Raw genomic sequence first — 22,046 nt, forward strand, 5'->3', positions numbered from 1 at the left:
AATGCCCATCAGGGGGTTCGGTCTTGGCTGCCCATCAGGACGCATCCCCTGGAACAGAGGAGACAGCAGCTCGGCGGCGACAGGAGGAAGGAAACGAGTCGGGCGGGCGGGCGGCGCAGGCAGCGAGGGGGGCGAGGGTTTCCCGGGCTGTGCGCGGAGAGCCTCCCCGGCCGGACAGCCCTCACCCCCCCCGGCCGCGCCGGCTGCGGGGGGAAGGGGGCGGCGAAGGCGTGTGTGCGCCTGTGTGGCGCGGCGCCCCCGCCCTTCCCCGGCGCTGCGCGGTGGGCTGTCGCTGGGGTATTTACGGTATAAGGTGGACCCGGCGTCAGGTGATCGGCGTCGAGAAAACCGCCCCGGGGAGGGAAAAAAAAAAATGCAAGATGGCCCAGCGGGGCCGTAAGGGGCTCCGCGGCGCCCCCTCCCCGCCCGCGGGGAAGCGCTGAGGCTCGACCCCGCCGCGCTAGCGAGCCCCGAGCCATGGGGCTGTGCTACAGCCTGCGCCCGCGGCTCTTCGGCGACGGCTCCATCTCCAGCGCCGGCGCCGCCTCGGAGCCCGAAGCGCCGCCGGAGCCCCCCGCCGCCCCGCAGCCCCTCGCCGCCCCGCTCCGTCCCGCAGGCAAACCCGGCGCGGAGGCGGACGGGCCGGCGCCGTCGCTGCTGCTGCAGAACGGCGGCGGGAGCGGGGCGGCCCCCGAGCGGCAGGCGCTGCCCAGGGCCGGCGGCGCGGGGAGGGCGGCGCGGCAGCAGGCGCAGCACCCGCCGCCCGCGCTGCAGAGACCCTGGGAGAAGCTGCGCCTGGAGGAGCGCGAGGCGGAGAAGGAGGCGAGGAAAGTCAGCAAGAGCATCGACCGGGCGCTGAAGGAGCAGAAGCGGGAGTACAAGCAGACGCACCGCCTGCTGCTGCTCGGTACGTGCCTGAATGGGGGTGTGTGTACGTGTGCATGTATGCATGCGTGTACCTGGATGTGGATGTGTGTGTGTATGTGCATAGATGTGTGTACCTGGATGTGGATGTGCGTGCATGTGTACATGTGCATGGGTGTGTGTGCACGGATGTGCGCGTGCATGGGTGTGTGTGCACACATGTGCATGGGTGTGTGTGCGCACATGTGCATGGATGTGCGTGTCTGTGTTGTGCGTGGATGTGTGTGTGTACATGTGCGTGGATGCCTCTGCATGGATGTGTGTATGTCCATGTGCGTGGATTGTGTGTCTGTGTACGTGTGCGTGGATGGATGTGCCTGTGTACCTGTGCATGGATGCGTGTGCCTGGCTGGCTGCGCGTGTGCCGGGGGCTGTGCCGGGGCAGCAGGTGCCCGCGGGGCTCCCGGCAGCGCCCTCTCCGCGGCTTCCCCGGTTTTCCTCGGGCGCCCTCCATCCCTCCTTTGTCTCCCCGCTGCCCCCCCCCGACCGTTTCCAGCCTGGGGTTCTCCCCACCCCGGACAGGTTCCCACCTTCTTTTTCCCTTCCTCCTCCCCCTTCTCGTGGCCCTGGCGGTGGGTTTGCGATGGAGAAGGCGAGCGGCTCCGCCCGGGCGGAGTGTCTCCGGGGAGAGGAGGCTGCATCCATCGGAAACGTTAAAAAAAAAACCAACCCATATACAGTAGAGAGGCGGAAAAATGGCCGTGCGTAAGATGTGTAGTCTGTAGGTGATCCTCCTCTGCCGTGTGTAACCGGGGATGGTTAATGAGGAGCGGGGAGTGTGGGCTTGTGGCTCCGAATAGCAGTAGGCTCCTTATTTAAAGAAGCAGTGAGCGGTGTGAGTGGAAAGGAGCAGGTGTAGGTGTGTATATTCCTCGCAGACGTCGCCTCTGCTACAAGATGTGTTCTTCAGCTCTTGGCTCCGCTATTTTTTTTATGTAGGGATGACTTGTCAGCTTTTGTCCCCGCTCCTCCGAGGTGCTGCGTGCGGTCTGCTGTTGCCACTGCTCTTTCTAAGCATTAGTTAATAGTCCTCTCCGGAGGGTTTGTACCAGCTGATGCATTTACAGTATGAAAACCACAGAAGTATCTAATACAAGCATCTCATTTCCTGCAGGAAACAGAACAGTCATGCTGCAGGGCTTTGTTTTATGGTCTGAGGAGAGGGCTTGTTTGGCCTCTTAGCTGTGGTCGTAAAAATCTCTGTTTTCTGTTAGTGTGGAAATACTGGTTTGCTTTGTGTGTCTTTGTGAAATTGGTATGATACGGAGTTTTGGTGGTTATATATGTGCGTTCCAGATTTTGGGTAGTCTTACATCCGTCTTTATAAAGCCATGTTTTCGTGTTATTGGAAGGAGCCCTTCGTTTCGGTTGGTGGGTGAGGGGGAAAATACAAAATACAGCAGTGCACAAAAGGGATAAGCAATGTTTGCCAGAACTGTAGTGCTCCAATTCTAAAAAAACCAAATAACGCATTTTATTATTTCCCATAAAACACTAGCCTGTAGGATACCAGTACAGTCAGTAAAAGGAAAGAGGAATATGTAATTCCTACTCCATGGAATAATATTCCTTGTAAAATGTTTCTTCTGATACTTGAACTGTTAAGGTATTTAACTCTTAAAATTCTAAATATTATATTTTAAAAGCATTTTTTTAAAAGGTTTTGCGTTTTTTCTTCCTGTAACCTCTGCAGGTGTGTTGTGTCCAGTATGGCTACAAGAAGTCAAAGATACTGGTTGATGGCCTTCCTCTAGAGAGTAATGTAATTGCTTGAACAAAAGGATTCTAACAAATAGATACTGTGTGTAGTCTGTAGCATGGGTGGTTGTCATAGTAAACACCTGTTCAGAAACGATGCAATTTGAAAAATAAACCATCTCCAATCCTTGGCACCCTGAAAGAAACTCAACACTACTAAAACTCTGTGTTGAATTCTATATAAAATCTGTGTCATAATCAGAAAATACTCTCTTGATCTCCGTATCACAGAGAGGAAACGCTGGATTATTGTTTCAGCCATGGCAGATCAGGGCCTGACATAAATGTTTGATTTGGATGTAGGGAGAGCTGCAGGTGCTTTATGCTTTGTGTTGCTGTTTGCAAAGAATTGGAAATGCTTCTCTAGAGAAAAGAAAAATACTTACAATGGGGAAGGGTTTATTTGTCAGAGGCAGAGTAAAGAAAAATTGCATTGCACAAAAGAATCGCTTTCAGTCTTGCACAGAGGAATAGACTTGGAATATATACAAAGGTTTGAGGTTTTTTTTAGTATAAAGAATATTCTCAGCCTGACATTTTATAGCATTTCTGGTGGTAAATAATTAGATCCCTGTCCCTAAGGTCTTCCTGGCAGAGTGAACCTAACAAGCCTACCTTTGCTAGAGAGAAAAGAGGGATATTTTTGTAGATCAACATGGAGGAAATGCATAGCAGAGGGGAAATGGTGAATGCAGTGGCAGCAGAGCACCATCACAGAATAAACAAAGTTGGGCGACAGCTTGGTCTGGGCTTTGTTGGTTTCTTTTTTTCAAATACAAGTTTGTAAATACTAGGTTCGTTTTGTTTTGTCCTTGTATGTTTTGTACGTGAACTGGGGCAAGTTCAGAGAATATTATCAAAATTTTAGAGGAAAACGCAGTGTTTGTTCTAAGGAGCTATGACTAGATATCGAAAGGCTATGCAAATAAATGCACTAAGAACACTAATAATCTCTAGAGTCTCCAAAGAAGTAGTAATATTAGAAGAGAAGCTTCTGTAAGTGTTTGAAAATGACCTAAAAGCACTCTAATTCCCCTTTTATTATGTCAAATTAAAACAATCAGCTTTGTGATGAGCTATGCATGTAAGTTACCTAAATATTATGAAGTCTCAGTGGCTTTTTTTAGTGTATACTGGTAAATGGCTCCCTAAGAAGAACATGTTCTTGCCTGTCACAGCTTCCCTCCAACTAACGTCTCATGCTGCACATGATGTTTTGATGCTCCCTTCTAACCTACATTGTGAAACGCTTAATGTGTTTTGTCATAACCAATAATTGTGAAAAGGGAGCTGTGCAGTAAGTCCTGGAGATCAGCTGTCTGCGTGTGTCTCCCACATAAATAGGTATATCTGTATCAGGTGGCTCTAACTGTGATGCAAGGACTTTGCTAGGGCACTGGGAAAACAGCAAATAGGCTTTGGGTTGTTTTTTGTTTTTCTTCTGCAAGAAGGTGAACCCACATAAAATGGAAGCTTACTTCCCAGTACAACTGGCTGTTTCTTGTTTAATGTCAGCTTTAAAAAGAGGAGAAAGGGCTGGAAACCTTGAATTTATTATTGTGTACTATGTTATTTGCATTTTCTTGTTTATTTTCTTTTATTTTTATATGTGAAAAACGTTAATCCGTGCAGAATTCTTAGGATCCTTTTGCTAACACTGAGATGAGGATTTTTTTTAAGCATACATGTTTATTGCACAGATTTACAGGGCTTGATCAGTCTTGTAGCTTTGATTTCTGTCTTGTTTTCTATTTGGTCATTTTTTCCAGGGAACTGCAGACACTCTCTTCTACAAGAGTGTTTTAGCTGCCGAGTTCCTAGAAACACTACAAACATTACAAATCATTTTATAGAAGCAATTTAAATTTTCATTTCCAGACTTGCAGTCTCATATTTTAAACTGTTTTGGGAGTAATTAGGGTGAGAGGGGTTTGGCTTTAAACAAACCGTTGTGGAATAATTAAGACTCATGTACTGTTGAAGTAAGCCATAGATAGGAATAATATTTTCTTCCTAGATAGCTGTTGTCTTCCATTCTCCTGTGGCTCCTGTTTTTTTTTTTTTTTTCCATTTCCCTGACTCCTGGTTGCAGTCATAACTTTGGATGACTTTCTCAAGCAGAACTCATTCTTCTGCATTTCCCTGCTAAACTGAAACTGAAAGTACTGGCAGTAAAAGCTTTTCTGTTCAACAGAAACTGAAAGTAATGAGCTGGGGGTTAAGAGAGAGAAAATGGAAATAGTCATTTTCTTCATTTAAACTGTAAGTTGCTTATGTGATATTTAAGTATTGTCTTGGTAGTAAAATGTAGACATGTTTGATATTTATGTAAAAAAGTGTGTAAAACATGCAAATAAATACAGCTCCCCTGAGTTCCTGGAAATCAAACACCAAGATGACTTGTCAAGTTTGGGGAGTTCTTGAGCAGTAGATCCCTGAAAACTCAGAGGTGTGTAACATCAGTAATGCATTGGTTTTGTTTTATTAACTAGACAGCTATTGACTGTTGTCAGAATTAAGGTGTGATTTCTGCTCTGGCAGTGGCTTGTAGACTGAAATTACTGTTTGTTGTTTACATATGGTGCATCAGGAAACATCCCCAAGACAATTCTAAGTGTTAATAAATCTTACTTAAAAAATACCTTTAACTTCTTTTAACTTCTTTTAACTCATGTTTATTGATAAATACTTGGATTTAGTTTAGCGTAATGTGCTGGTACTTTACCTGTGCCTTCATGAGGCTGTGTGCTTGGGGTATTTTTCTGTTACCACCAGAGATGATGCCCTCTCTGGTCTGTAACTGAGCTGGGCGCCACCATTAGTGTTCTGCAATGTTGCACCCTCTCGTTGCGTCCTGTATATGCTTATCTTGTCTTTACAAAAAAAACCTTGTTGATTTGCGCTGATAGATTTAGGATCCCTGCAGCGAGGCAGTTTTAGCACAGAAATAATGGGTATGTATTTGGTAGGAGCAGATATTTTCAGAACTTTGAAACAACGGGCTGCAAATACTGACCAATGTAATAAAGTAAATGGGTTTTATAATCCTTAATCCGTTGCATCATTCACATGTCTTTCCAAATGCTCTTCTGCCTTTGTTTTAACTTCTGGCATCACGCTGAAGTGCTTGCACATTCCTTGCAGGTGAAGAAACCTGCAGGCAGAAGTCATCAGGATGTGTTAGAATTAGTTCTTAACTTTGGTGTTTTTTGGAGTGTACTGAAAGTGATCCCTGGTTTACAACACTCAGCTTTTTTTCTGTTCTGTAGATTAGCAAATAACTGCATTTAGCCCATGTTTAGCTGTTTTAACTGATTTCTCTTCTTTGCTTATTTCTTTTATTTTGCTTATTTTTTAATAAATTTAAGGAAAACAAATACACTTTTTCCATGTTACATGTAGCATTCCTGTGCAGGGATGGGTTCTACAGCTGTTATTTGTGCAATGTGAACTTTAAGTTATTAGGCAAGTTTTATATATGAGTGTGTTTTCCGCAAATGCTTATTGTAATATTGTCTTCATTAAGCAAGCTACACTAATATCTTCCTTGTCATTTTAAGCTTCCATTACTATTGAAACTTCTCCACTGTCCTCAAAGAATATGTGAAACTTCTGGATTTGCATATTGTTTTACCTCTCTCCATGCCTACTTTACCTGTGATTTCAAAGAAATGCAAATAATAGTTTTATTGTGGGTTAGTTTCTTTTTTTCCCCCGTTTTAGCATCTTTGATGCAGTGAAACGATACAAATTTGGGGAAATATTTACTGTTGGGCTTTTTTTCCCCCCCTATAATCATGGCTTTTTTTTCAGCTTACTTTTCCAGTCAGGTACCATTTGGTCGTAGAAAGCTGAATTAATTTTTGAAAGATTTTTCCTTTTCTTGTTAATCCAACAGCCTGGCTGAGCTATGGGGGAAGCCTGGCCCTACCTCTGCTTACAAGTTTAACTTATTTGATAGCAGAATGTTTCTAGAACAAACTTTCACTGAGTGGTGTAGAAATTGTTCTTCACGAATTTCTGAATAATAGTAGAGAAACAAAAATCAGAACCATGGAATGGTTTGAGTTGGAAAGGACCTTAAAAATCATCCAGTTCCACCCCGCCCCCCCTGCCATGGGCAGAGACGCTTCCACTAGATCAGGTTGCTCAAAGCCTCATTCAGCCTGGCTTTAAACACCTCCAGGGATGTGCCATCCACAACTTCTCTGGACAACCTGTTCCAGTGCCTCACTACCCTCACAGGAAAAAAAATTCTTCCTCATACCTAATCTAAACAGCTCCTCTTTCAGCTTAAAATGATGCGAGTAAGATAATAGAGCTGTCCATTATCCTCCAGTAGAAGGGATGTGAACTTCAGAGTTACCATTTTGCATTGAGGAAGTCTTGTCCATAGCTTTTGTTATTTTCTTAAATTGTGTGGTTTGGACCCTCTGTTATGTCCAGAAGTTTTCCTTAAGTTAGACACTTGATGGGTTGAACAGATCAGTAAAAAAAAAAGCATGGAGCAGACACTGAGCCCATTGGCTGGTGCCACAGTCCTAAAGAAATCTGAAACTGTCTTTCACTGAAGATGCATATCTGATTTTAGATATGGAAAACATATGTCAGTAGTTATTGCTTATTATGTTCTTAATAAAAGTAACTTTTTGTCAGCGGTTAAGATAATCCAGATTTAAGATTTACATCCAGGTTAAGATTTACAGCCTTGTGTGGTTGTTCAGTCCTGTGATGTGTTGTGCTGCAGTCATCAACACCTTTCACTTTTTGGGCAGAAGCTCTGTCTTACTGTGCTGTTACTTGGAACTGTCTGACACAACTGTGTTAGTTTGTTGGTTTTTTTTTTTTTTTTAATATTTTGGATGTTGTCTTTTGACTGATGATATCATAAATCGATAAGGCTGGGTGTTTTGTCTGTTTGCTTTTTAAATACCCGAGAGTGACAGGTCTGAAATGCAGCCTCATACGTGGCCAGTGCGCATTGTATTTATGCCTTTTCCAAAAGTGGATGAGCATGTTAAGTATACTGACTAGCGATATTCCATATTATCCACTGTGTGGCTGCATGTGAAACTCCTGTCTCTTGTGATTTGCCTGAACATGAATATTGAATAAATTTTACGGATTTATAGCCTCACTGCATAAGCTGTATGAAGGAAGGATATGCTATTTGGGACTAGAATAGATGAAAAGCATTTAAGAAAACAGGGTTTTTTCTTTCTCTGTGTTCAAATGCAAAGGATCAAAAAAGGTAAGAAGAAAACCTGCTAACTAATGTCTGTAGCATAAGGGAGAACATCAATCACCTGTAGTACATGATCTTAACTGATAAGATCTCTTTGCAGTCAAACTTTATTGCTTCCTCAAACTGGTATTTTACATTTGTTTGTTTTTAAACTTAGGTTTGAAGAATTGTAAATTGCACTTATGTTTGAAGTAATGTTAGGTTTCAAGAATAATAAATTATTCTTTCCCAAAACACCATTACTGGAGTAAGTCAAACCCAGGTTGTATTTTAAATTCTATATTGTCATCTTTATTTTACCCAAGGAATTGCATCATGTAGAAACAACATGGCCCTTATAAAGTTGTTTAAAAGTAGAACGCTTTTTTTTCTGAAGTACTTAAAATAAACAAAAAGAAAAATACTTGAAAAGTCTTTCACCTTCTCTATGATAGGCAATACAATTTTGACAACTGAAAAACATCCATAGTAAAATCCTGACAATAAATTGACACCTCAGTCTCTGTGGGTATCGTTTCCAACTCTTATTTATAATTATTTGAGAATAGATACTTTTTGATACATGTGATGTACTCTGTCTTAAATTTGTCATATGTGGATTAAAATGGATAAAAATTATTTTTCAATCATGAAGAATGAAGCCTATGTTAAACTGTTAAGTGTGGTTGATTATGGATCCTTATTCTGTGCAAATCTAATTTATATTAAGCAACTTAATCTTTTATTGAAAACTCTAGTGAATGTTGCTGGAGACATTACCAACTCTGTTATGCTACAGTTCTCTTAGTTGTGGAGAATTAGTCATTCTGGATTTTGAAGCAAATGCAGAATGTGCTGCGTCGTGTTAGGTAGTGCATTCTTAGTAATCATCTTTATTTTCTTGAATGCCTCACAGTGGAGGGCTAAGATACAACAGAAACAAGTTGGGTTTTTTCCTTGAGAGCATTCATTCATGTTTCACATGCTTGAATTCATTTCATGTTGATGTAAGAATAGTTTTCTATTCAAAATGATCCTTTCTCAGAGGTACACACATGTCTGTGCGTACACACATGCAACCACTGAAGTTCTTGTAAAACATAGATCTCCATGAGGAGTGTAGGTGAGTTAAACCAGCTTTCAAGAATGTGTAGTTGGATTGTATCCCAGCGTATCTCAAAGGCTTAAAGCAGGGAAAGTCTAATCAATTCTTTAACAAAGCTAGACAAAGTTTTTTATATATAAACTATAAACCTAAGAAGCAGAAGAATGTAATAATTTGTATATAGGACATGCAGAAATAAAGTGCAAGTTATTAAAAGTGCAAAGATGTGATTAAAGAGGGCTGGGGTTTTCTTTTAGTTAAACTAAGCCTTTTCTCCTTTTTAAATGACAAGATACTGTGGAAGCTATTTATGTCTCGTAATGTATCTGTTTTCCCCCAATTGTTAATTCGCCTAACATGAAAAACTGAACAAAACCCCCAATCCTCTATGTGTATAAGGTAAGTTTTTCTGTTTCAGCATGTATAAACTAGCAGGAAAACTGCATTAAGTTTCGGCTATAATTTAAGATGACTTTCAGAGTCTTTTATTCATTTGGTCTACTGACAAGTGAGTATGACTTAATGCAGAACAGTAGCTGTTCAGACTGCTTTACTTCTATTCCTTGAAAAGATTTCCAAGAAGGAAACCAGATGGGAACTGCAGGACAATAATTCTGGTTCACAGTGTGTAGTTGATATTCCTTTGATTTAACATTTTGAAAGAAAAACAGAAATCTCAAATTCTGTAGTGTATTTTCTCACTTTTTTTTTAGGAGGGGAGAAGTATATAAAACAACCAAGCAACAACCCACCTTTCTTTCATGTAAATTCTGATGGCTTTGTTTTGTTTAACATAAATGAACTTCAAGTTCATATTGACCTGGATTGTCCCTTTAGATGAAGTATTACTGGGCAGGGAACACAAGCTTTGGGTACTTGGAGAAAGACCAGATAACAAACTGCATTTAAGTAACTGCTATGCATTGTTCCTTTCAGTAAATACATTTTTCTTCTTACTTTGATGACTATTTTGAACAGCCTTACACTTTCTGTGACTCTTCAGTGCTCTGAAGCATTTAATTTCTCTTAATGGAGAAATTAGCGATTCTACTGATAGCAGTAGATCTGTGCTTGATGTAGTGCTTCCTGATGTATTGCTTTCAGATCAGGAGCTGTAGCAATACCTCTGCTTCCGTGACTGCCCAAGTGCAAAGGCTGTTGTTCCAAATTACATTCTTACCCTCTCTGGTCTTCTTATTCTTCTTAATGTGACATCTGGATTAATGAATTTGTTAGTGTTTGAGACAGTGTCCTTTGATCTTCATTATTTCCAAACAATTCTGGGGGGGGAGGAGGTTGGTTGGGTTGTTTTTTTTTTTTTTTTTTTTAAATGGAGAAACTACAGTAATATTTAAGGTTGTTTTGGTTTTTTAATGGGGAAACTACAGTAATATTTAAGGAGGTAACATATTTGTGCCTTCTGCTTCTTACCTCTGTATATAGAGGTGAGGATTTTGACTCAGCAGAGAGGAGGGGGGAAAAAAGAACAAAAATGCCTACAGTGGTGTCTGGCTTGTGATATGCAGAACTTTCTTCTGTCAGTGTGTTCTGGCTCCAGGTGTATGTCAGTTATGTCTTTGAACTACCAGAGGTGGAAGCTAAACTGTTTCATGGAGAAGCTGAAAAGGAGAGAATAGGCTCTTGCTTCTTGAGGATGCTCATAATTCAATGTAGAAGGGATTACCTGAAGAGTAATATATTACAAAGACCATTTGGCAATAGTCCTTATCTAGTTAAAAAGGATTCATAGATACATGGTCTATCTGCCAGAGACTGAATAATGCTTTCCAACATATCAGGAAAAGCTGAAGTGGTGCAGTAAAAGGTCAGACAGCCTTTCAGATGACTGTTACAGAAGGGTTTGGGGAATGGGCAGAGGTGAGACTGGACTGCTTTTCGTGCAGCTTAATCCTATGCCCTGTACAATTGCTAGTGTTCTTGTTCCAGATGTTTTGGGGAAAAGAAACAGGGACTCTGATGCTCTGTAGGAGAGTGGGTGATGTTTCACATTTGATCTGCCTCCTAATACAATGCTTAAGAACAGGTATGTGCTAATACCTGGATCTGCTCTTGTGGGAAATCATTCACCTTAATACCACAACTTCTCAGTGGTTTTGTGCATTGCTTGTTTGAGCAATTGCAGAGCCTGCCAAGCTTCCCCAGCACCTGGTGTTCTAGTACATGTAGATTGGGTGCAGGGTAAAACAAATACAGAACCTTCTCAAGCTTTAACAGCATAATATCAGTACATCCTACTATGTTGACTGCCACTGAAATGCAGCCTTTTCTTAATGACATGTTTCTTGAACATAAAGATGGCTGGCTGAAAGCGTATGGAAGCAAAAGTTTTCTTTTGGCCTCCTTCCCTCCTTCCCTCCTTCCCTCCTTCCCTCCTTCCCTCCTTCCCTCCTTCCCTCCTTCCCTCCTTCCCTCCTTCCCTCCTTCCCTCCTTCCCTCCTTCCCTCCTTCGACTTCCTATTGTAAAGTGAATTCAAAGCTTCCCTGTAATACTTCGCTTCCTTTACAGGTCAAATAAACTTATTTAAAAGTAAGAATTTTAACCACTGTTTTTGTGGTGGTTTTTCTTTTTTCTTTTCCCCTAGTAAAAGAGTAACTACAAACTTACTTGAGCTGGCTCTTTACATAATAGGCAAAGAAATGCTGAATTAATATCTATTAATCTTCTGTCAGACAAAACAATTTGAAGAGAACTACTGACTACTAAATAAATAAATATACTGAATCTTTTGAGTTCAATCCTTTATCCTCTAAAACAGCTCTCTCTAAAATTAGACTTATAAAGACTTCAGTACTGGTAGATCCTTCATTGGCATGAGGTGAGCGACCAGACAATGGAGCGGGTTTAAGGAATTTATGAATAAGTAGACTCAAACTTCAGAAATGACCAGTAAGATTTTTCCATTCAGCTATCTGTGTAACCAAGAATCTAATCTATGTAACAATTTTACTTCCCAGTAGTCTGTGTGCTGTCAATGAATAAGTTGCTTGACTTCTAACATGAATATTTCTAAGGTAATCTTCATATAAAGTGTCTTCTCTTTGGTTGGAATTCATACTGCACTTGCTTTCTCCAGCTTGTTTGTAGCTGTAACTCACATAGTTATTCGATTCTGTGAAAGAAAACAGGATGGAAAATATTCCTTGAAAGCTAAATGTGCTCTTCACTTGATGGTTTTGTCAGAACTGTTTTTTCTAATATTGCAGAAGTGGACACTTCTAGTGGTGTTTTTGTTTCTATCTGTTTTCTGGAGGAAGCATTGTTTTTATTTTATTGCTTGGTTCATCAGACAAGATAGCATTACAGGCAACTTCCTGTAGGGAATTCTCCTGTAAATATTAAGAAAAGAGCTGTGTAGATCACCTTGTGCAGAAAAAGGGCAAAAATCTCTCTTTAAAGAATTACTTGTGTTGACACACACGTGTATATCAAAGTCTTTCTGAAACTGGCCTATAAAAATCTTTGTCCTCTGCTTCTGCTGCTTCTAGGGATATGACCTTGCAGTGGCTCATTGAAGAGTATTATTTGACTGCACCGTGCTAATCAGAGAGTTGCTGTTCTCAAGCATTATTACCTGTTCACACTTCAGTCTTTTGATAAGCTAGCATTATTCACAGTGGTATCTTTAATCGGTGACTAAAAGTTTACTGGTCCTGTGAGGATCTTACTAGCAATGCTGCAACTAATTGATAAGTCACAGTTAGTTCTTGAAATCTGTCTATTAGCTCATCCTGATCCATTTAAAATGTATTGATCACTTGCTGAATAACATCAGTTGACATGTTCTACTTATTTATAATATTAAATCTCTTAGATTGACATAAGCCTTAATCAACTATGTTTGTTATCAATATCTCTCAAAGATTTATTTTTAATTAAGCAAATAAGTTATTACTGCTTCATTTACCTCAGTGGAACATGATTTGTCTCAAGATGTGTGTAATCGAAATAGTGGGATCTCATACCTGAAAAACTTTCTTTTCTAAGGCCCTCGAGTTATTTCATACACTAACAGTAAATGTTACTGACATTCTTTATGTCATTATCTGTGGTAATTTGCAGGACGTGCCTGGATCCTTCCTGTAAGGAATTCTCCTGTAAATGTTATAAAAAGAACTGTTTAGATCAACTTGTGAAGAAAAAGGGCAAGAATCTCTGCTTACTTGTGTTGACACAGAGTGTTATTTGCTGCTACTGATTTAAGGGAAAGAACATAACTGAGTGAATGTTTTCATTAAATAGGGATGCTGATTATCCACATCTTGGTCTAGCATGGTCTGAAAGAGCATGGCGCTATTACGATTTCTAGGAAAGCAAGTAAGTTTATCAACTTGAGGAGATATTTTGGAAACAGCATTGTTTTGCTTGGTCTGCTCTATCTCGGGAGTATAGCCTGTTTCTAGGGTGGTTCAATCTGTCCACCTCCCTTTCCTTTTCTTAAAAAGGAGACAAGCTACTTATTTAAATTGATACTTTCAGCAAGCTGAAAATATTTTGTCAAGATGAAATATTAAGTCAATCGAATACTTACTGCTACTGCAGAACAGAGCAGGAGAAAAATCTCATTATGTTGGTTTTTGTTTCCTCCTTTTATTTGTTACTGGCTGTGATTCAAAAGTGTCTTCTGTGTTTGGTTAGATCTTGCAGGCAGTTACTTGGACCATTTATGAACACTGTCTTTTAAATCAGCTGACTCTTGTTACTTTTTGCCTTTTATTATTGTGGCTAGGAAATTACTGATCGTTCGGGTTTTGAAATCATCTTTACCATAAAAGAGTCCAACTCGAAACAGTAACGCTCTTAAGTCCAAGCACTTAGTAAATAGTTTTATTTTAGGTGAACTTTATGGTGTGGTTTGTTTGTTGGGTTTTTTTTGGTAGCAGTTAGGAAAGATAATTAATATCTACTACAAAAACTGCTTATTGTCAGAATTGTTATATGTGATATGTTTTGCAAATGAGCTTATTCTAGCCCTTTACTAACATAAAGGTGGAGTTCTTACCTTCATAATCCTTTTCTTTATTTATAGGTATTTTGGTGAAGGAGTAAGTCTCTGAACACATTGGGATAGTCTCATTCTTTAACTCATCCTAAATGCACACTAATACCTATCTCGCTTTATAAAATACTTGACTGAATATGTATTTTTTTTTTCTCGTATGTATACATTTTTTCAGCTGACAGAATGGCATGGAGTGCTTTCTTAACTCCCATCCATGTTGACAGTATATTTAACATTTCAAAGGATAGCCCTTCCTCTGTGGGTGTTCTGGTTACTGCTCTAGCTTGAGCCAGGTCTTCTAGCATTTTAATTAACTTCCCACACAGGGAGCTTTCGTGTGGATGAAACATGTATTTTCTTTAAAAAGAACTTCCAAAATAAATTGGTAGCATGAACTGTGGAGGAGAAAAAAATTTTAAGTATAGGAGTAGTTGTGTTAGTGATCCTGCTGTAGTATGAAAAGATCTGAAGTTGTAAGTCAGTGCAATGTGCAAGTATGTAAGACGCATGCTTACATTGAGAGCATAGGCTTGCTGTGGCTGCAAGAAAGCCAGGTGTGAACTTAACTGCAGTCTGGAATTTACTGTTGAAGTTGGAAGAAGGAGCTGAGACCCAGAGACATGGCAGAAAATTGTTTTCATGAATGTCATCTTTGAATGTCTCATTTTTCAGCTTGAATATGGTATGTGTAATCGGAAACGCTTTGAAAGTGCTGAGTGGTTTTGTGTTCATCACCTTCAACTGGAGTCAAATGGTCAACATTGAGGAAGCCTTACACACGTGTTGTGTGGCATGCTCTGAATATATCAAAACATACTTTATTTTTGGCTTAGTGTTATTTTTGTCACTTTAACTGATTCAGTCCTTTGGTACCTATTTAAGGGGTGGTGATAATTTGTTTAAAATTATGATTTTTTTTTTTTTTAAGGGAGCTTTTATTCTGAGACTTAAAACTGAAAATGCAGTTTCTTTCATGCAGCCTGTGAAGTGCAGTATGCAACTACTGATTCAACAGCTGAAAAAAGTGGATGCTGAAAAAATTAATGTAGGTTTCAGAACCACGAATTTACTAAAATGTTCACAGAAATACTTCAATTGTTTAATTTTTGCTTTCTGATAGTGAGTGTCTGGTGGTATTGGTAATGGAAAACTTCAGGCTGAGAGGTTAAAACCTCATAAAATCAGCTGAATGGTTTTATGTAATGAAAATCATAAGGAAGATTCAACTACAACAATTGGTAGGATTTGAGTCTAACTATAGTTAAACTGTCAAATACGCATGCAAAGGTTAGGCATTTGCAGCATACGGGATGTCTGTTGAAACATTTGCATAATTGCTTTGTACGAACATGTGTTGTGTTGTCTTTGATTCTGTGACTGTCTGTGGTTCCTTTATTCGTTTCTCTTAGTTCCATGCTTGCCTTACAGTATATACAGTATAGAATAAATATTAGCAATTCAATAAGACATGTTGGCTACAAGTAATCTGTTTTTAGTGTGGAATAATTCTTTCATTGTAAACAGAACTCTATCACTTGGACTTTTCTGCTATAGATATGTTTCTTATTGTACAGGTGGAAAATCTATGTAGAAAAACAAAATCAAACTTGCATGTTGTCTAAATTTTAATTACTTTAGATATCTACAGTCTACTTATAAAATTATTTTAGAGAGCTGGTACAAAAAGCTAGTGCCATGGTGTCCATGTTGCTATATTAATGTTTACTAGGATTTCTGAAAACTGCTCCTCAAATCAAACGCCCTTGAGAGTGGAGAAACATAACGGTAATGCTGCAGCTGTACACAGAACTCCTCTGATGGCGATACATCCAGGATATAAAAACTTTATGTCCCAATGCCAGGCTAATGATGTGGGCTCCTCAGATCCTAGTCAGGCCAACTCGCTGTCATGACAGCATGCGGAAGTCTTCAGATCTTAAAAGTATGCTATTCCTGTCTCCATGATCTCCTGTATCTAGGCCAGTGAAGAATGATGACCTGTAGCAACTGTTGATATCCTTTGCCTAACTTCAGATAAGCATGAGACACAATATAGTTGAAGGTGTTTCGGTAGCAGTGTGCTATGTTGGGAAAACCACCCCATGTTATAATGGTTATCAGACTGCTTTTCTACTTCAGATTTGGATAAATGAAAAGTCTGATGAGTTCTGGGAGCAAGAGCATAAGCAAAGGATAATGGAAATTATCTGCACTGAGCAAAGAGCACTGCACTGAGCAAAGTGCTCTGAGCCTAGACAGATAAACATCCGTATTCCTGTGAGGGAAAACTTTGCCCTTGCCCCTCGCTGCTAATGCATGACAAGAGTGCCTGGAAAAAATGAAGCATCAGCTTGTTCCTGCAGTCAGTAACCTGATTTACCACAAGCTGAAGCAAACTACTCATTAATGAATTGCATGTTACCAGGATTTTCTTGTACGATCAAGCTCCATCATACTTAGTGCTTTGGTTTACCCTCTTTGGTGATAAAACTGTTCATATAGCGGTACAGTTTTTAGTATATAGTTCTGTATGATTATTAGATCTTCCATTTTTTTTCCCTTAGAAAATATGCATAATTATAAACATTGAACCTCACAGATCTTTGTGAGCCATATAAGTTATTGAACACCTCATCAGTGGGCTTGAGAATAATAATAAGCTCAATATAAGCGAACGGTGTGCTGCTGCAGTTAAGAAAGCCGACAGGATGCTGGGTTACATCAACAAGGGCATAACGAGCAGAGATAAAGAAGTCGTTGTCCCAGTCTACTTACCACTTGTCAGACCACACCAGGAACATTGTGTTCATCGTTGGTCCCCAGTATGCAAAAAAGATGCTGGCAGACTGTGGCCCTTCTCTGGACCTGCTCCAAAGATGATGATCAGAGGACTGGGACTGTTCGTACTATCTTTGTAGTTTTGTGAATTGCAGGTAAACTTGAAAATAAAACTTTATTTTTGTGTTAATTTTAGTTTAAAGGCAGCTTGGATTTTTTTTTTTTTTTGTTGACATGGGAAGGAACTGGTGGTTAATTTCAAGATCACCTCATGAAAGATCATCTTCTGATCGAACTTCTGTACAAGTCAGACACCGATCTGGCATTTTCATAATATTTCATCATAACAACCATTCTTCTTTGGTTCCTGATGAAGTACCTCCTCACTAAGCACCTTCCTTACTAAACGGTTCCACTTTTCATGTGGCTTAGTGGATGTTCCTTACCAGCATTCACATCCTGCCTATCAATGAATAGGTGTATCAAAGTCAGCTTTTGTTTATTTTTTAGGCCCGTGTGTTTCTAGTCGTGTTCTGCCAGATGCAAGTTAAAACTCTCCTACAAGCCATTCTCCCTAGTAACAATAGGGTGTGTTTTCTTTTTGGAAGGCAAAGTGGTCTCAAAGAGCACTTTGATGGAGTGAGATGCACTGAATTGGCACTCATGCATCAAAACATGTTACAGTAGATACAGCAGACAGAACACTGGTTTTCTGTCAGAAAGACAGATGCAATATTCGTTGATCAGGCATGTAAAGGCATAAGTCTAGGACCTTAGATTTGACAGTATCACACTGTGCAGTTTTTACACATTGATTGTTAACTCCTTTAAATGTTTCTTGAGCTGTTCTGTGACATTGTACAAGGAAGATTGCTGTCTCACATCAATAACTCAAGTCACAGATAAACCTGTTGCTGCCAAAACACAAATTGTGAAGACCACTGTGAATAGTCTCGGTGGAGATGTATTCTACAATTACTGCATTCAGGCTTTTCTATTCACCAGTGGTGACTGGTCAACAGTAGGCAGGGGAATAGCAGCTCTGAAGATATTTGTCGTAGTTTCTTACAGCTTGGGTTTTATTTGTCTTCTGTTTTCCACCCTATCCCCTTCCAGCTTACACTCTATTTGGGATGAAATTTATATGCTTCTGTATTGATTGTGAAATGTTATTAGATGCTTGGGTAGTAGATAGTAGCCATGCAATTCAATTATTTCCTTCTTGTTTCAGTTTCCCAGCTTGTCCATTTTTTAGCAACCCCTCTACTCTGGTCAAAGACAGATATTGAAGTAATTTGAAGCTTCAAAACCAGTTCATATACCCTTTGTATTTTCTAAAAATGCTGTTCCTGAAGCCATATGTCAAGGAGAGAAGATTGGTGACTGTCCTTAACTGAGTAAATCCTTTCCACTTTTGGTGGAAATGGTTCACATTTAAATGGTGGTAGTATCCAAAGTTATTGAAGTCTGTAACTACCTTACCCTATTTTTTGTAGAGCAGTAAGTCTGACTAACCTTGTTTTCTTAGACAAGATCATTGTTAATTCAAGGTGCATCTGATTCCTCTTCCACAAGCTGTTCACCTTCCTCCCTTGAGCCTTTCTCCAACTTTGGAGTTGCTATATGCATCAGAAATATAGCTGAGACCACCTTTACTCATGTAGGAAAATAGCTGTAACGGAATAAACTCTTCTGTGATTAGAGGCTGAGCTTCCCTTTGGATAGTTTGATCTGAACCCTGTATGATCACAAGCCATGAAATTCACTGAAGGAATTATCCATTCTTTAGAGATGGACAGGTTCCCATCTGTTAAACTGTATTTTGCAATAAATCTCGTGGCCAAGGTGTGTTATATGTGATGCTAAAAATCACATCTATCCATTTTAAGACACATGACTTCATTTTCATGATGCTGTATACTTGGCAGAAACGGAGGAAATACAGAGGTTAGGTGATTTCTGATGTGAATGGTATGTGCATTCAGTGAATTTTCTCCTATTAATTGTCCAAGCTATGAAACAATCCTGTCAGTGTTCAATGGGTACACTCTTTTCTGGGTGTGGAGCTTGACTACTACAGTTTGTGTATATCAGATTTGCAAGACTATGAATAATGTTGTGCAGATTTAGTCTTCTACCCAAAAATGTTTAAAAGCTTTTTTTTTTCCAGGGGAGGAAAAACTATAACTGAATAATTTGAGAAATTCTGTTTATCCTGACAATCCATGAATTACTAGAGCACTGTTCATCTGATTTTAAAAAAGTAAAATGGGATTGTCCTGTTATGTTTTGAAAAAAAGTGACTGACTACTTGATACTTTTTTTGAATGTAAATTTTTAAATAGGTTTGTTTAGCAAAACAGCAAGTATTGCATTTTAATGTATGGTGTTAATGAATTGGTAATACTGTTCAGCTACTAGACCAAAAATTTGCATGATTGTATGACTTATGTGGACCACCAAGATGATTAGAAGGGGACCTTCTTTTTCACTAAAATTTGGATGCATCAGTAACGCGTAAATATGGCAGGAGCAATGAGACCTGTGTAGAATGTCAGCTGTAGATTCTCAGCGTAGGACATCTCAGCTGGTTTGGAGAGCTTTCCTGCTTTGCTCGTCACTGACTTCTCTTTAGTTTCGTCGCTTCAAGGTGTTCAGAGTGAACTAGGGACTGGAATGAAATAACAAACCCAGAAGTGGGACTAAGCGGAGAAATGTTTGCAATTGAGTATGATTCACATTCACCATGGGTTCTTGATGAATTCATGTATTCATTGCATTATATCTCGAATCCTCGTGGTGGCAGCAAACACTAAGAGAAGAGAAGCTTCTCTAGTGCAGACTACTTGTGTTTTAATTACAGTTAGAAAAGAAGATGCTGGTATTTATATTTTTAGCTTTTGCTTCCAGTGAGGCAGCTCGAAAGCAGAAAGTTCGCTTGAGCTGCGACATATCCTCATCTGAGATTTCAGTCCGTATGAACTGCTAGGAGCCATTTAGTTCAGTAAAAGATCTCCTCTTCTCCCCACTCTGATCACCAGCAGGTAAAGGTAGTATTTGTGAAGATCCTCAGCTGATGAGAAAACTACATGACACAGTAAGCATTTCAGGTTATTCTTTGCAATGTTGCCCAAAACCCTATTTTAGTTGTTGATTTGTGAGGTTTTTGTTAGCCACAGCACAGTTACCAGGCTGTTGTTCTAGCCACAGCACTAAAATAGTCATTTGTTTGTTGTGTCTGTCTTCAGTGTTTCATTGGCATGCTGTGAAGATCTTACTTATCAAGACTATTAAAACTTAAGCCAAGCAGGGACAGGTAACCTGGGAAGAGTATAGGGACGCTGCCCAGTTGTGTAGGGATGGAGTCAGGAAGGTCAAGGCACAGCTGGAGCTGAGCTTGGCAAGGAAAGCAAAGAGTAATAAGAGGGGCTTCTATAGGCATGTCAACTGGAAAAGGAAGGTTAAAGAAAGCGTATCCTGGCCAATGAACGTAAATGGTAGTTTTGTCAACACACAAGCAGAAGAACTCAACAACTTCTTTGCCTCAGCTGCTCTCCTCACCCCTCTTAGGTCAGTGGACAACAAGATGGGCCCGGGGGGCGGGGGGGGAATATAGCCTCTCCCACTGTAGGGGAAGATCAGGTTCATGACCACCTGAGAAACTTGAACATATAGAAGTCTATGGGACCAGACAAGCTGTATCCCAAAGACCTGAGGGAATTGGCTGATGTGGTGGACAAGCCATTCTCCATGATATTTGAAAAGTCCTGACAGTTAGAAGTCCCTGGTGACTAGAGAGTAGTGGTCAACTGCTTGATGTCCAGATGGAGATTGGTGTCCCTCAGTGGTCTGTACTGGGACCAGTGCTGTTTAATATTTTCATCAGTTATATAGACAAGGCGATCAAGTGCACCCTCAGCAGATTTGCAGGTGACACCAAGCTGAGTGCTGCAGTTGTCACACCAGAAGGAAAGGATGTAATCCAGAGTGACGTGGGCAAGCTGGAGAAGTGGGCCTGTGTTAATCTCATAAGGTTCAATAATGCCAAGTGCAAGGTCCTACACTCGACCCTGGGTCGAGGCAATCCGCGGTTTCAGTACAGGATGGTGAACGATATGATTGAGAGCAGCCCTGCAGAGAAGGACTTGGGGTTGCTCATTGATGAGAAGCTCATCATGAGCCAGAAGTGCGCGCTCCCAGCCCAGAAGGCCCACTGTATCCTGGGCTGCATCAGAAGAAGCGTGGCCAGCAGGTTGAGGCTCTTTTGAGGCCCCACTTGAACTATTGTGTCCAGTTCTGGAATCTTCAACATAAGAAGGAGATGGAACTGTTGGAATGGGTCCAGAGGAGGGCTATGACGATGATCGGAGGGCTGGAGCAACTTGCTATGAGTTGCAACAGGCTAGAGAGAGTTGGGGTTGTTCAGCCTGGAGAAGAGAAGGCTCCAGGGAGACCTTACAGCAGCCTTCCAGTACCTGAAGAGGGCTACATGAAAGCTGGGGAGGGACTTTTTACAAGGGCATGTAGTGATAGGATGAGAGGGATTGGCTTTAAATTGGAAGGGGGAAGATTTAGATTAGACATTAGGAAGAAACTCTTCACAATGAGGGTGGTGCGGCACTAGAACACGTTGCTCAGGGAAGCTGTGGACGCCCTATCCCTGGAAGTGTTCAAGGCCAGGTTGGATGGGGCCTTGGGCAGCCTGGTCTGGCAGGATGTGTCCCTGCCCATGGCAGTGGGGTTGGAACTTTGTGATCTTTAAGGTCTCCTGTGACCCAAACCATTCTATGAGTCTATGTTGTTTATAAAATATAGAGAATAAGATGGGCAAGCAAACAGCAGTTCATGTGAAAACCAGGTAAATGCAGTCTAGGCACATTGGTGCCAGGACTGCTTCTAAAATCTGAGCTTGATCTCTTTAAAACTAGTTTAGGTGTCTTTCAGGTAAGGATGAAAATAGGGTCTGCCTCTGCACTGTATTCCTGTATTGAGTTAGAAAACTCAAGAGGTAGAAAATGAGTAAGAGACATTTATATGAGGCTATTATGTATATCTCAGAAGTGGCTAAAAGGCCAGCTTAATGGACTGACCTTCCTAAGCTGCTTTGGATAAAAGGCATTTGAAGAGTAATGAAAATTGAAGGGATAAACCATTGTGCCTGTAGACATCTCCTCATTTGCTTTTGAGTCTTTTAGTTGTTCGAAGTCTTTTTCACATAAATTTGAGAGTTGAGTTA

At 40.5% G+C, this 22,046-nt stretch overlaps 1 protein-coding gene across 1 annotated transcript in view; it reads left to right on the plus strand.

Moving 5' to 3' along the window:
• Positions 1-351: 351 nt before the first annotated feature.
• Positions 352-22,046, plus strand: part of GNAL (G protein subunit alpha L) — a 194,268-nt gene continuing 172,573 nt past the window's right edge. The window contains exon 1 of the mRNA XM_054057151.1: positions 352-907. Coding sequence (XP_053913126.1) covers positions 478-907 — 430 coding nt within the window. The 5' untranslated portion in view covers positions 352-477. The remainder of the gene's footprint in view (positions 908-22,046) is intronic.

This window comes from Cuculus canorus, chromosome 2 (assembly GCF_017976375.1).
Source record: "Cuculus canorus isolate bCucCan1 chromosome 2, bCucCan1.pri, whole genome shotgun sequence".
In the NCBI taxonomy this organism is placed as follows: domain Eukaryota; kingdom Metazoa; phylum Chordata; class Aves; order Cuculiformes; family Cuculidae; genus Cuculus; species Cuculus canorus.